The 15,000-nt window shown below is 35.3% G+C and overlaps 1 protein-coding gene across 1 annotated transcript in view; it reads left to right on the forward strand.

The window, feature by feature from the left end:
- Positions 1 to 15,000, forward strand: part of ppp1r9a (protein phosphatase 1, regulatory subunit 9A) — a 72,113-nt gene that overhangs the window by 32,058 nt on the left and 25,055 nt on the right. The window contains exons 5-8 of the mRNA XM_084131102.1: positions 1 to 72; positions 7,650 to 7,802; positions 12,822 to 12,977; positions 13,782 to 13,835. The exon at positions 1 to 72 is cut by the window's left edge and continues 25 nt beyond it. Coding sequence (XP_083987228.1) covers positions 1 to 72; positions 7,650 to 7,802; positions 12,822 to 12,977; positions 13,782 to 13,835 — 435 coding nt within the window. The remainder of the gene's footprint in view (positions 73 to 7,649; positions 7,803 to 12,821; positions 12,978 to 13,781; positions 13,836 to 15,000) is intronic.

Raw genomic sequence — 15,000 nt, forward strand, 5'->3', positions numbered from 1 at the left:
GAGGTTGACGGCACCAGTCTGGTGGGAGTAACTCAGAGCTTCGCTGCTTCTGTCCTGAGAAACACGCAGGGAGTTAGTCAGGTAGATGCTAGATGTCCACACACAATATTTGCTCAGTTATTATGTTTCATTAATACCAGGTTTGCCTTTTAATGCTGACACCAGATACATACATTCGTATCCCCACTATAACTTACACTAGAGTGACCAGTGTTTTTTTTTTAGCGTATGAAATAGCATGACAATGTCATCATATTCCCTCCCACAGAGCACTTTGTGAGAATAACACAGAATTCTTGTTAGGTATCTAATCTCCCCTTCGTCACGACAGCAGAAAGCACGTCTTTGAAAGGAGTATCAGCCACAGGAGCACTTCACACTGTGAGGAAACAAGGCTCTTCATTAACAATAGGTCTGCACAGTGTGATGGAGCGTATTGTTTTTCAACAGATGCTGTCAGTGGTGTATTGCACTTCATCTGTAAATATTAACACGCTGAAAATGTAGTTGAATGGAACTATGAATTTATAGACTGACGTCGTCATACTCATACTCATAAGTCATACTGTGATTATGGGCGTGTTACAACCGAATTAGGAAAGAAAATGCTCTGCACTCAATTGGATAGACCTATGTTCTTCATTCATCTTTTCCGATCGACAAATGCCTTGATTGCGGTTCTCTGTTCCTCTTTTAAAATTAATGCGCTGTCGATATCTTCTATAACAGACGCGATGGCGGAATCTACACATCTCAATTCTCCAGCGGCAGCCATCATTGTTGTAAACGAATTCAACCCAAGCGCTCTTTGGTGACGTGGATGATTACGTTACTGTTGATCATCTGTCCATCATCGTATAAAGCCCGCCCTGACAATTTGATTGGTCCGAACAGCTCTGGTTCGAGCATAGTTGCTCCACAACGGATCGAGTCCAGACTGAACTTCCCGACCTCAAATGTTGTGGGTGGGGATAAGTTTGGCTGGCATCCAGGCTAATGAATTTAGCCTTAACCTTCAAATGCATGTTTATTTAAAAAGGCTTCATTAAAAATTATTTCCTTAAATGCAACTTTTTGAGAGGGACGGAATTTATTGATTCATATAATTCATATGGCCTGGGACAAGCTGACACAATCTGCACTGCAAAAAAAATTATTATTATCATTATCATTATTTCTTGATCAGTACTTTTGTCTTGTTTTCCAGTAGAAAATATCAAAACCTCCTTAAAAATAAAATAAATTCACTCAAGAAGCAAAATATCTATCTATCTATCTATCTATCTATCTAGATGCTCATCAAGGCTGCATTTATTTGATCAAAAATACAGTAATATTGTGAAATATTATTACAATATAAAATAATGGTTTTCTGTTTAATATACGTTAAAGTATAATTTATTTCTGTGATGCAAAACTGAATTTTCAGCATCATTACTCCAGTCTTAAGTGTCACATGATCCTTCAGAAATTATTCTAATATGCTGATTTGATACTCAGTTATTATCAGTGTTGGAAACAGTTGTGCTGTTTAATATTTTTTTAGAACCTGTGATACTTTTTTCAGGATTCGTTGATGAATAAAAAGTTAAAAAGAACAGCATTTATTCAAAATAGAAACATTTTGTAACAATATACATTGTTATATATACAGTTTTTGGTTATGCCAGATTTTTACTAGAAACCGTCAAATGCATCTAATACTATGAAGCTCTCAGAAACGCACAATTTCACCATAAGTGTATTTTGATCTCTTTTAGAATTTTATTATTTTGTCTATACTTTCCTGGTTTCGTTTCATTCCCTCCTCCTGGTTGTTTGAGCTCTGTTCTCACCGATGAGGCGGTGTGGCCCAGATTCTGAATTTGTGCTAAATTTAACCTACTGTAGCAATTAAGACAGGTCTTAAACTCTGTCTGCACCAGCGACCACCGATAAATATATTAAGATTGGCACTCTATTAAGAGCGAGTCATTCCTGTGATGATTCAGTGTCAGAATCAGGGGGATTTTTTTAGCAAGCTGGCAGGAACAACTCCTCGCTGTGTGAGGCGATGCATACATCCTGAAATGCATCATGTCACCCCAGATGTATGTGAACATAAATGGAGGGATCTCTCTATAGGAATTCTCTGTCCCGGAGCAGTTGGGACTCCCTGCGTGTGGTACCGAGATGGAAGAGAGGACTGTTTCCAGGTCAGCTGCATTGCAAAAGCATCACAGGGTATTGGCCCAGTTGTTGCTTCAGATGTAGATCAAATTTGGACCCTTATCTGTGCCTAACGCAGGGTGATTAGGACTCCATGCTGAGCGCTTCCCTGCTGGTTATCCACAACATGGATTGTGCACCGCAGAGAATGGGGTGAATATTATTGGAGGGAATTGTCTTTTTTTTCCTCAAATTTACATTTTATGGTTTATGATCGATAAACGGAAGACAAAAATTATATATTGTTGTCAAAAAACAACAACACAACACTAAAAAGTCAAATCAGTTGTTTTAAATGCTACAAGTGAATGTACGCATCACATTTTATGTGGTTACCGATATCGTACAGATATGTTGCACATCCTAATTTCATATGCAGAGACAAGTAGGTTAATGTCTCGAAGAGAAAATCGTATTGTTTTACCGATATTCAGTTTCTCATTCACAATCAGGTTTAGTCATAAATTATGCCATTTGGTGGGTCTTTAAAAATAGCACCCAATAATGTCACCACTGTGCATTCAATAGGAAGCAACATTCTTCACAGGTAAAGTAACTTGCATAAATTATTTGACTTTTTATTATTATTCAAAGTCTTTCTAAAGCAGAATGTCACCTTCAGAGATTAATAATTAATGATTGACAAATTGCAATTCTTTTTGGCGCCACTAGTGGTGCAGAAATAACAAACTTTCATTTTCAAGGTAGGTGCTTTTGCAGTCAATTTTTCCATGACAGTCTCAAGCAGGATTCTTAACATTTTGTACAGTTATTCTGTTCACCTTGTCACAGTCATTTATCACACTGACATCTCCTGCCACGTTCGTTGATTTGTAGGGTGTATTATAAAAGAGACAATCCGTCAGTGAACTGAGAACAAAAATGCTTGCTTGAAGCCAGACAATGCAAGAAAAGAGCTTCACTTCATTGAAATAGAAAAGAAGGGTTTTTTTTATACCTTCCTTTATTTTACTGAACGACACCCGACACTTTCACCTTCTACATTTTTATACCCTCCTCATTTATGTAAAATCTGTTCTGTTCTTTGTCTCTATTTGAAAATCAATAGCCATGATCTTTTATAGAGTTCAACAGTCGGGTTCCGGAAGTAAAAATTGATTTTAGTGATAACTTATGTGAGCTACAAGTTGTTAAAGGTTGTTAAAATATGGGATGATTATAGTCTCAATATGATTGACACGTGCAAGCACACTTATCAATGAACTTCATACATGTTGCAGAAATGTTTTATCCATGCCTTTCAATTTGCGTGTGCAAAATTCTAAATTGAATGAATGTGAAGCAATTTGTACAAATAGAGACATTTTTGTGAATACAAATGTTTTCCTTTGTATTAGTGTATCATAATTTGCGCATGCAACACAGAAGATGTGCATGTGTGGATCAGGTGACGCGCGTGCATTCATTGACGTCTTTTCTGAGTCGATCTCATTTGATTCATTTGGATTTTGAGACTTTCTTTTCGCGGTTTTTAAGCATTTCACAACCCACACACAAACAACTACAAATGAATAGGCCTGGTGCTAATTATTAATGTGTGCACAACTACCCATCTATTTGACAAATTCACAAATGTGCGTCACTACATTTAAACTAATACAATACAACTTGTGTGTGCAAAATCCAAAATCACATGAATGTGCAGCATTTTGTACAAATAGAGACATAGTTGTTAATACAAAACCTCGATTTTAAATTAATGTAGGCCAGAATTTGTGCGTGCAACAAGTAAGATGTGCATTTGTGGATCAGGTGACACGCGTGCATTCATTGACTCGTTTCTGAGTCGATCCTATTTGATTCATTTGGATTTTGAGACTTTCATTCCGCGGTTTCGCCTTGCTCGATCCACACACAGCTGTCTGAGAAAACCTGCTACCACTAGATGGCAGTATTCTGCTGAAACAGACAACGGCAGCGTAATCAAGCGTTCTTCCTCATTTAAGACGCTTAATGTGAGTGATATTGAAGCACCACATTTAGTACACAATATTGGCCTACCTTATTAATAAAGCATATTTATAGAGGCAAACAGATTGCATCAGATTATGAACAACACTCATAGAAAAACATTATAAAACGCTTAACGTGTAATAGCGCGTTGCATGTTCAATAAGGTGTTGGCTACTGAGTTTAAATATCACCGTCATTACTGCATTGACGTTAAGCTTTTTCTTTATAATATGCTCTATGGGAGGAAAACTATATAACCTACAGACAAGAGCCTATGAACGCGACGCGCGGCGTTTCACGTTAATGGCATTTCCCTTCCTGAGCCTGTTAAAAAGAAAAAGCTTAACATGGCATAAGCTTGGCATTTTTTCCTGTTAAAAAAACGTGAAATTTCGCATTTGCGTTCATATTATAGGCTTAATTTTTATCTGACTACACATTGTATACATAGCCTAGTATAGCTTTGGAATTTGAAAATGTCTGTTTTTAAATGTTAAAGACGATTTTCGCAGTACATTTGTTTTCCATTGACCCATAAGCCACTGTTATAGGCTATATGAGTTTTAACAATATGCAACCATTGTATATCGACATGAAATGTTAATTGAAAATCAACTGGCCCTACGTGTGTGTAGCTGCATATTTCTACATGAGAATGATTTGACGCGCTAACCACAGCTCATGATGCACAAGGGAACGTCTGCCAATTCCACTAACTGCGTTAAAACGTATAATTTGTTTTAATTAAAATTACTTTTAATATTTAAAAACAGACATTTTCAAATTCCAAAGCTCGTAGAAGGTTCCTGTAAGACTGACTTACAGGTAAATTTGCATTTACTATAATTTGAATGAATGACTGGACGTTTATATTTTTTTGACTGTGAGTGGAATTTGCAGATGGTCCCTTTAGAAAATGCGGCGAATATCAAAACCTAAAACTTGCTTCACCGAGCTCTCGGACCGGTTGCTCTCCCATACACACGCAAAGTTAAACGCAACTGCAGAATTTCATGTTAAGCTTTTTCTTTTTAACAGGCTCAGGAAGGGAAATGCCATTAACGTGAAACGCCGCGCGTCGCGTTCATAGGCTCTTGTCTGTAGGCTATATAGTTTTCCTCCCATAGCGCATATTATAAAGAAAAAGCTTAACGTCAATGCAGTAATGACGGTGATATTTAAACTCAGTAGCCAACACCTTATTGAACATGCAACGCGCTATTACACGTTAAGCGTTTTATAATGTTTTTCTATGAGTGTTGTTCATAATCTGATGCAATCTGTTTGCCTCTATAAATATGCTTTATTAATAAGGTAGGCCAATATTGTGTACTAAATGTGGTGCTTCAATATCACTCACATTAAGCGTCTTAAATGAGGAAGAACGCTTGATTACGCTGCCGTTGTCTGTTTCAGCAGAATACTGCCATCTAGTGGTAGCAGGTTTTCTCAGACAGCTGTGTGTGGATCGAGCAAGGCGAAACCGCGGAATGAAAGTCTCAAAATCCAAATGAATCAAATAGGATCGACTCAGAAACGAGTCAATGAATGCACGCGTGTCACCTGATCCACAAATGCACATCTTACTTGTTGCACGCACAAATTCTGGCCTACATTAATTTAAAATCGAGGTTTTGTATTAACAACTATGTCTCTATTTGTACAAAATGCTGCACATTCATGTGATTTTGGATTTTGCACACACAAGTTGTATTGTATTAGTTTAAATGTAGTGACGCACATTTGTGAATTTGTCAAATAGATGGGTAGTTGTGCACACATTAATAATTAGCACCAGGCCTATTCATTTGTAGTTGTTTGTGTGTGGGTTGTGAAATGCTTAAAAACCGCGAAAAGAAAGTCTCAAAATCCAAATGAATCAAATGAGATCGACTCAGAAAAGACGTCAATGAATGCACGCGCGTCACCTGATCCACACATGCACATCTTCTGTGTTGCATGCGCAAATTATGATACACTAATACAAAGGAAAACATTTGTATTCACAAAAATGTCTCTATTTGTACAAATTGCTTCACATTCATTCAATTTTGAATTTTGCACACGCAAATTGAAAGGCATGGATAAAACATTTCTGCAACATGTATGAAGTTCATTGATAAGTGTGCTTGCACGTGTCAATCATATTGAGACTATAATCATCCCATATTAAAACACCTTGTAGTGAAAATCAATTTTTTAATGTTGTTTATACAATATGTCTATGTCTATGATACTTTAAGACAAACCATGTGCAAATTCATAAGTTAAAACCATTGCTGAGTATTTTCTCCTTAAAACTCCAGTGAACCAAAGACAGTCTCAAAAACGTGGTTTGAAATCGCAGGTGTTTCTTACGTCACAAACTACCTTGGGCTCGGGCTTTAGCATATCATTAACTATGCCCGTGAAGAAAGGGAGTCTGAAGAGAAGCCAGGCTATCCCTTTATATTTTTCTGTTGATATGAAAAATTGTGTACATTTAGCAATATGATGTATATTACGATGTTATGATGAACTAAATGCCTTTCTCCACTGACGTTCTGAGTTGTTGATAACGTTTCTAAGGATACTGATTTTTACCGTGTTTAACAGTGGAATTTGTGGTGAAAAACTACATTACCCATGATGCTGTACAGAAAATTCCCTCAATCAGTCAAAACAAGCAAACAGTGCCAAAAGAGCTCTTTAGCTCCGCCCATTCCCATGAAGCACTGTGAATGACGAAATTGAGTCGATTTCCATATGCTCTCAAAATACTTCAATATTTGTATATAAATGCATATTTTGCAATGAACTTAAAATATATATTATTTCTTTAGATATAATCAGCATTTTTAAGTTAGTAGGGGTTTTTTGTTGATTTTCAAATACTTTTTTCCTTCAAATAAAAGTTTGTAATACTATGATTCACCTCGTAGCTGGTTGGTTCATACGGAAGCGTATTGCATTCACTTGAGGGAAAATAATCTACTCTGTTTTTCTGAATTAACAAGTTAATTATCTCAGAATTACGAGATAATTAAGTCATTAATTCAGAAAAACAGAGCAAATATTTTGTATGAAAAATTATCTCATAATTTTGAGATAATTAAGTCATTAATTCAGAAAAACAGAGCAAAAACTTTTTATTCATGAAAAATGATCTCGTAATTCTGAGATAATTAAGTCATTAATTCAGAAAAACTGAGCAAAAACTTTTTTTCATGAAACATTATCTCATAATTCTGAGATAATTAACTCGTTAATTCAGAAAAACAGAGTAGATTATTTTTCCTCAAGTGAATGCAATACGCTTCCGTAGGTTCATGTCTTGTAACGCTTTAACATAAAGTTTTTTAAAAATCTCTACGGGAGAAATAAATGGAAAAAATACTTCCGGAACCAACGCTGCTGAAAAAGTGGGCGGATAGCCTTCCTTTACCACTCTGCATCTGATCACAAAGCTCCTCCCTTCTCATTGGCAGTTGGTGTGTCTGTGCAGGTTTGTGATTGGCCGAGAGCGTCCGGGACAGCAGAGCGAGGTGGCTCAGCTCATCAGTCAGACTCTGGAGCAGGAGAGACGTCAGAGAGAGATGATGGAGCAACAGTACGCCCAGTACGACGCTGATGATGACGAGGTGAGCACAGAACAGGTCTGAGCATGTCAGCATCTGTCTGAACAGGTTCATCAACCATCAAATCTATTATCCATGATTCGGCCATGCTACAATCCTCAGCCTGTTACAATTTGTCACAGCAGGATGAAAACAGTTCTGCTGGTCAAAAACTATAAAATCAAGCTACAACCTAAAACTAATAATTTGAAATGAATCTTGAGCCCGTAGTGTCGCCAAAACACATAATTTCATTAAGTCTCCCTGTTGAAAGGGAAAAAAACACAAATATATCAATTGTTCCTTCTAGACCAGGGGTTCTTGAAAATGTACTAAACATACACAAAACTGATGACATTGCTGTTTCATTCCAGTTTTTAAGATGGAATTCATGCTGTTAATCACTAATTGAAATTCTGAAATTATTTTATTCTATTCATTTTTAGCCCAAGGAAGGAGAGATTCATATTTATTAATAATAATAATAATAATTATTATTATTATTATTATTATTATTATTAAATGTTTATATTTCCTTCCTTAGGTAGGACAAAGATCAACTGAAAAATGAATACAAAGTGAATATTTTCCTGAAAATATTTAATACATTTCTTTGGCTTTAGTGCAACAAACAGAAAATTATTGAATTTTGAAAATTGATAATGATAATTTTTTCATACAGTAAAAATCAATCTTAATACATAAAAATATAGGCTACAGTTCCCCTTATATTTTGGCAAATTTATTATTATATATGTATTACTCGGATGTCATTAGCATAAAAAATAATTAACACCTTTGCCCTAGACGACACACAAGTGGACTTTCCTGCCTCTCCTCTAAAGATTTCAGCAACCTAAAAGTGTGTTTAGGTCGGTGAGGGCTTCTCATGGAAAAACACCCACAGGGGCAGCTTTCTGCTCCATGGAGAGTTAATGGGGTTTGTTATATTACTAGTCACTGAGTTATTGCTCAGTTCTCATTAGTGGATCGGGCGGGCGGCCTGGCTTTTCAGACAAAAGGTCCACGAGTCTGTTGTCACGTCTGTGCCTGTGCTGCGCTCTATTTTTGAAGGATAAAGAGAGCGAGGTGCATTTCCATAATGCATGCGCTACTGTCACGGCAGCGGGATTCTTCACGAAAGCTCTGAAGACTGACTTAAGAAAGCGTTGAATTAATCGCCCGCTATGTTTCAGAGAAAATGACATCAGTAGACCAGACAAAGCCATTTCTACCTTGTGATTTGGAGGACGCGGACAATTTAGCATTATAGGCTCTTGTGCAGCGCAGAATGATGCAAGACTCACGTGTGCTAATGCAAGAGTGAATTTTTAATGCCTCTCATTATTTGTCAGTGAGAATTTTAAATTAGCATTTTTGAATGATGGATATATGTGCGTTGAGTTCTCCTTCAGATTGCATCAGAATCAGAATTGAACTGATATCCTTCTTGTGCACTCGCATGGTTTAATGTGTTCCTCCTCTGCTGGCTGGGATGCAGGCTGCGCTCTTGAAATAGCTGTGCGATCAGCACTGTTTTATAATTCTGGCACAGGAGGCTTCACCCGGCAGACATGCTGCCCGTAAGGAATTGTAATGAATGTAGCAGTCCTTGCTAAAGATTAGCGGGTTTGCATGTGGGTGGGTGGGTGTTTGTTCTTGCGAACTTGTGTGCTTGAGCGTCAGCATGTGAATGTCTGTTTGAATGTGTCATATCAGTGTCATGCAAGAGGGGCCTCCGAAAATGAAGGTTTAAGGGCTGGTGTGTTCAGTGAGGCAGAATGGTGTGAACCTGCCTGAAAACTCGCTGTGCTGTGGATTAGCAGATGCCTAAACCATTCACAAGCTGCCTGCCAGCGCTAAATGGCCTTAAAACAGCAGGGTTCTGCAGGATATAGTGCTTATCATAGATGGTGCTTATAAGGACATCTAAGAAAGGTTAGTGGTGTTGGAAAGGGCATACAGTGACATCTCAGCCACACTTATAAATATATGGATTTCACAGCATTATTAAATATCAAACCAAATGACGATAGACCTTTTTGTAACCTTTTTTTTTATTTATTTTTTATTAAACAACCATAACAGTACCTATGAACGTGTACATGTTCATGAGTTTATATTGTCTAAGGATGCACAATAAATAAGTAGGCTACTATATTGGTTATTGGCTGCCATTTGGCCTTTTTTAATTTATCACAACGGTCAATATTGAATCAATATTTATAACATCGACTTATTAAAAATCCAATATCAAACAATCATTTATAATGCCTGTCACACACACACACACACATTAAAAATCCAATATCAAACAATAATTTATAATGCCTGTCACACACAATAAATAATGTGTGTGTGTGTGTGTGTGTGTGTGTGTGTGTGTGTGTGTGTGTGTGTTGTATGTGTGTGTGTGTGACAGTTGTGTGTATATGTAATGTGAATATATGTATTAGTGCTGTCATAAAAGCTTTTGTTCATATATCTGTGGATATTATATTTATATATATATATATATATATATATATATATATATATATATATATATATATATATATATATATATATATATATATATATATATATATATATATACTGTATATACAGTATATACACACACATATACATATATATAATATAATAATATATATACATATTATATAAACAAAAAACTTTGTTAGATGTGATTAATCATATAATATATATATATATATATACAGTTTTTAATATATTAAATTATAAAATATTTATTTCAAATATAAGCGGATATTGCCAATTCCTCATTTTTATATTTAGATTACCTTTGTTTTCTGTTCTACAGATCACTAAAAATGTAATCTTGCAAAACACTAATAAATTAATAACACTGTTAAATGTAATCTTTAGAAAATCTTAAAATTAATACCCATTGTCTTACTGTTTCTAAATTCACTTGAAGCATTTGTAACTATTTAAGTTTTTGTGTTACTTTTAATTTGAGACTAATTACTATAGACATATTTTACTAGTAAGTGGCACTTGTTTTGATATTTTGTCATATAATTTGTGATATTTATACATTTTTAAGTGTGGCTTAAGTACTACTTTCTATGTATTCTGTATATGACCTTCTTGTAATTAGTTTCCTCAAACATGTGAAGTACGGTAACCACCAGTGTGTTAAAAGAATGGTGACACATAAACTAATTGAATGTGACACTCCAAAATGAGCTCATTTGCCCCTTGACTATAACTGAGAGGTAATATCACGCTGATGATGTGGATGATATGTGTGCTGCTCTCCATGTCCTCTCAATTAACATATAATGTGTGTGAGGAGATGAGAGAGACACACACAGATGAGACACAAATGAGATCGCTCAGGTTAGAGCAGTACAGTAGAGCAGGGTTACATATGGCCTCCTGCAAGGCAGAATAATTTGATGTGGAAGGGAGGTCTCCCGGGGAACAGCCCTGCCCTGCAACCAGATACAAGCCCCAGCCGAGCAGAACCGACCTGTCCGTGTGTGTGCACATCCATCCACCTAAAATAACTCTGGCAGACTCAAGCAGGGGAAAGAGATGCTGCATGACTTGTTTTTAGTTTGGAAAGACAACAGACCAAAACTCTGAAATGTTTGGGGTCAGTAAGTTTTTTTTTTGTCTTTTTTTTTAAAGAAATTAATACATTTATTCAGCAAGGATACATTGCATTGATCAAAAGTGACAGTAAATGCATTTCTATTTCAAATAAATGCCGTTCCTTTGAACTTTCTATTCATCAAAAAATCCAGAAAAACATTGTCATGGTTTCAACAAAAATATTAAGCAGCACAACTGTTACTGTTTTTTTTTTTACATTGATAATAATCAGAAATGTTTCTTGAGCAGCAAATCAGCATATTAGAAAGATTTCTGAAGGATCATGTGACACTGAAGACTGGAGTAATAATGCTGAAAATTCAGCTTTGATCACAGGAATAAATTACATTTTAAAATAATTATTAAGCTATTTTAAACTGTAATATTTCAAAATGCTACTGTATTTGTGATCAAATAAATGTAGCGTAGGTGAGCATAAGAGACTTTAATTCAAAAACATTCAAAAATCCCAACTTTTAGGTGGTTATTTACTAGCTCAAGTCAAAAGAGTATTTTGATATTGTTTGGATTCCTCCTTAAAATAAAGTTTGTGGGATTTTTCTCTATTTTTTTGTGGTATGCCAAGTTTAATTGCTTAGAAAAATAATAGCACAACTCAATGAACCTCACAAATTGAGGTAAAGTTCATGTTTCCATTGGCTAAGCATACCAGTTAATATAAAATCAAAATCAGGGTTTTTTAGGGTATCATAAGTTCTTTAGTATCTGTATTGTTATTTTTAAAATACAATGCCTTCAGTAAACTTGTTTAGACTATATTAAACAGGATTTCTACACGACTTGGAAAAGTATGGAATTTGATTTTAGTAATATTCAGGTCTGGATAAGTGGAAATTATAAAATAGAAAAATATTAGTGTTTCCAGACTATTCAGTTTTCTAAACTATAAAATTAAGAATTTCTAAAAATAAATGTATCATACCAGCAGTGATTTAATTAATTCTGAATTAAGAGTTAATTCAAGGCGCACATTTTCATTACGTAAAACTGTTTGTCTTTACTATAAGCGAGTCTCTTTTTTTTTTTTGCTACTCAAACCAGCAACAGATAAAGAAGCAAACGATCATCTAAATCAGTCTATACTTTGGTGTTTGGTGATGGTGCAACATCAAACCACATTTACAGTATCAAACCGATGTGTCTGAGGTGAATATATGCAGGTTATAAAGCTTTTTAGTTTCTTCTCATCATGTAAGCGCATGCTATCACTTCAAGGTAAACCGATGGAAAAAAACTGAGAAAATGCAAATATAATACTGTATGAACCAATGTTAAAATGGTCTGAATCTGGATATTTGAGTCTATAAAAGTATGGCATTTTAAAATGAAAAATGTGAACCCTGAGTAAGATAGGAACCTTCCACATTGATTCCTGTGGTATTCCCATGTGCCTGTGGTCAGACAGGGGAGTACGCCACGGATGAGGAGGAGGCGGAGGCGGGACAGACGGGAAGGGACAGAGATGTGGCCATTGAGGTTTTCGATTTACCCGAAAATGAGGACATCATCTCGCCATCAGAACTGGATGCCACCAAACTTTATCAGAAGTTTCGAGAGGTAAACCAAGAACGCATGCGTTTTTTAACAATTGATCAATGAAATGAAGAACTTAACCTTTAGAAAACATCAAAAGGTCAAACAAAATATTAAGTCGGGTGTTTGTTTTTTAGGTTTGCTATTTTTTGTAGCAATACATATAAAAATAGAATGAAAGAAATAGACATTTGTTGTGTAACTAGTTTATTTCAAGTTTATTTTTATGTTAGATAATAGTTTATATTACATAAATACAATACTGTTTAAATGTTTGCGATCAGTACATAAAAAACTTTTATTCAGCAAGGATGCATTAAATTGATCAAAAGTGATGGTAAAGACATCTATAATGTTACAAATAATAACTAATTATTTTAACTTATTCCCCTTGATTTGAGTAATTTCCAGGTCTGGATAAGTATGGGGGGAAAAAAACGAGAAAAAAAAACGGAAGAGCTTTTGACATCTTGATCGACCTGGAGAAAATAAATGTTCCATTGATCCTTTTCATTTTGTCAATACAACTCATCTGACAACTCAACTTCACTGCTTTTCTTACACACTGGTGCTGATGAGAGACCATAACCTTTCTATATAAATATTGCATTCCAGAGCTCACTCCTTCTTGCTCGGTTGTCTTTTTTCCTGCTCCCTCCCTCGTGTTCATTCTCTTGAGACTGCATTTGCACAGAGAGAGAGAGTGTGTCAGTCACGCAGAGAGAGAGAGAGAGAAAGCCTCTCTGGTCAGTTCCCTTTGAGAGGAAGATTGTCCCTGATCATCCAGTCATCTCTCATCTACTCTCTCTTATCCCTTTGTTTCTACAGCTGCAGATTAAACACACTGTCACTGAGGCTGAGATCCAGAAACTCAAGAACAAGGTAAGAGGCTACGGTATCTGCTAATGTGTGTTTCCCCCACAAAGGTAGTTCAGCTACAAATTGGATGTTGTTGTTTTGGTTCAACTGGAAGTTACAGTACATTCAAGGAAAAGTACAACTGGTTTTATTGACCTCAGACAGGCAGCAAAAATCAGAGTTATTTTAGTAGATTTTTTTATTTTAACTTGAGTTAGTAACTTTATAATGTGCCTTTGGCATTTTTATTATTTAAAAAAATATTTTTTTATATAGCTTTCATTTTTAGTTCAGCTTTTGTTTTAGTAACTTTAGTAATTTAACTTAAATTTGCAACACAATATATTTTGTTAAGATACGTTTTTTAAGTACAAAATTTTCATCAAATATATATATATATATGAAGAGATGCAAAAGCCTCTAAGTGCCATCTGAAATTTTCTTCTAGAATGATTATTTTTATCAATCTCGTATATTTAAGTTCAGTAATTTCACTTAAATGACAATTAATAGGTAATTTGCATTGCCATTTAAGTGAAATTACTGAACTTATATATACAAGCTTCATAAAAATTATCATTCTAGAAGAAAATTTCAGATGGCACTTAGAGGCTTTTGCATCTGAACTCTTCATATATATACATTTCATTTTATTTTATTTCAGCTTTTTTTTTCCCAAAAATTTTGTTTTAGTTTTAATTAAATTGTATTATTAGACTCAAATCTGTTAATCTGTTAAAACAGCAAATACAACAAAACATGTAGGATTTTTTTTCTCATTCAAAACACTGCATATGAAACATCATACAATGTTCGCAATGTGATCTCGAAATATGCTATTTTTCTTTACTCACACTTTCCACATTGACATTCACTATGTAGTGAATAGTGAATGAGTGGATGAGTCAGCGGTTTTGGACAGCAAATGCATGAATATATAAAGCACCTTCTCTAAGTTCAGCGGTGAGATGTCATGATAAACATGACAGAATCAAAAGTTTTCACACTGACAGCTTCTCTCGGTTGTCGTCTGAGAGAGTCTCTTGGCATAATGCTGAAGCTTTCATCAATACTATTCACATTATTATTAACGTAAGAGCAGGAGCGGTCATTTGTAACTCGAATGTGTCGAGGCTTACAGTCTCATCCACTTCTAGTTATTTTAGCTGTACAAAAACTGCTGCTTGAT

This window comes from Abramis brama (genome assembly GCF_963993115.1).
Source record: "Abramis brama genome assembly, chromosome: 12".
NCBI classification, from domain to species: domain Eukaryota; kingdom Metazoa; phylum Chordata; class Actinopteri; order Cypriniformes; family Leuciscidae; genus Abramis; species Abramis brama.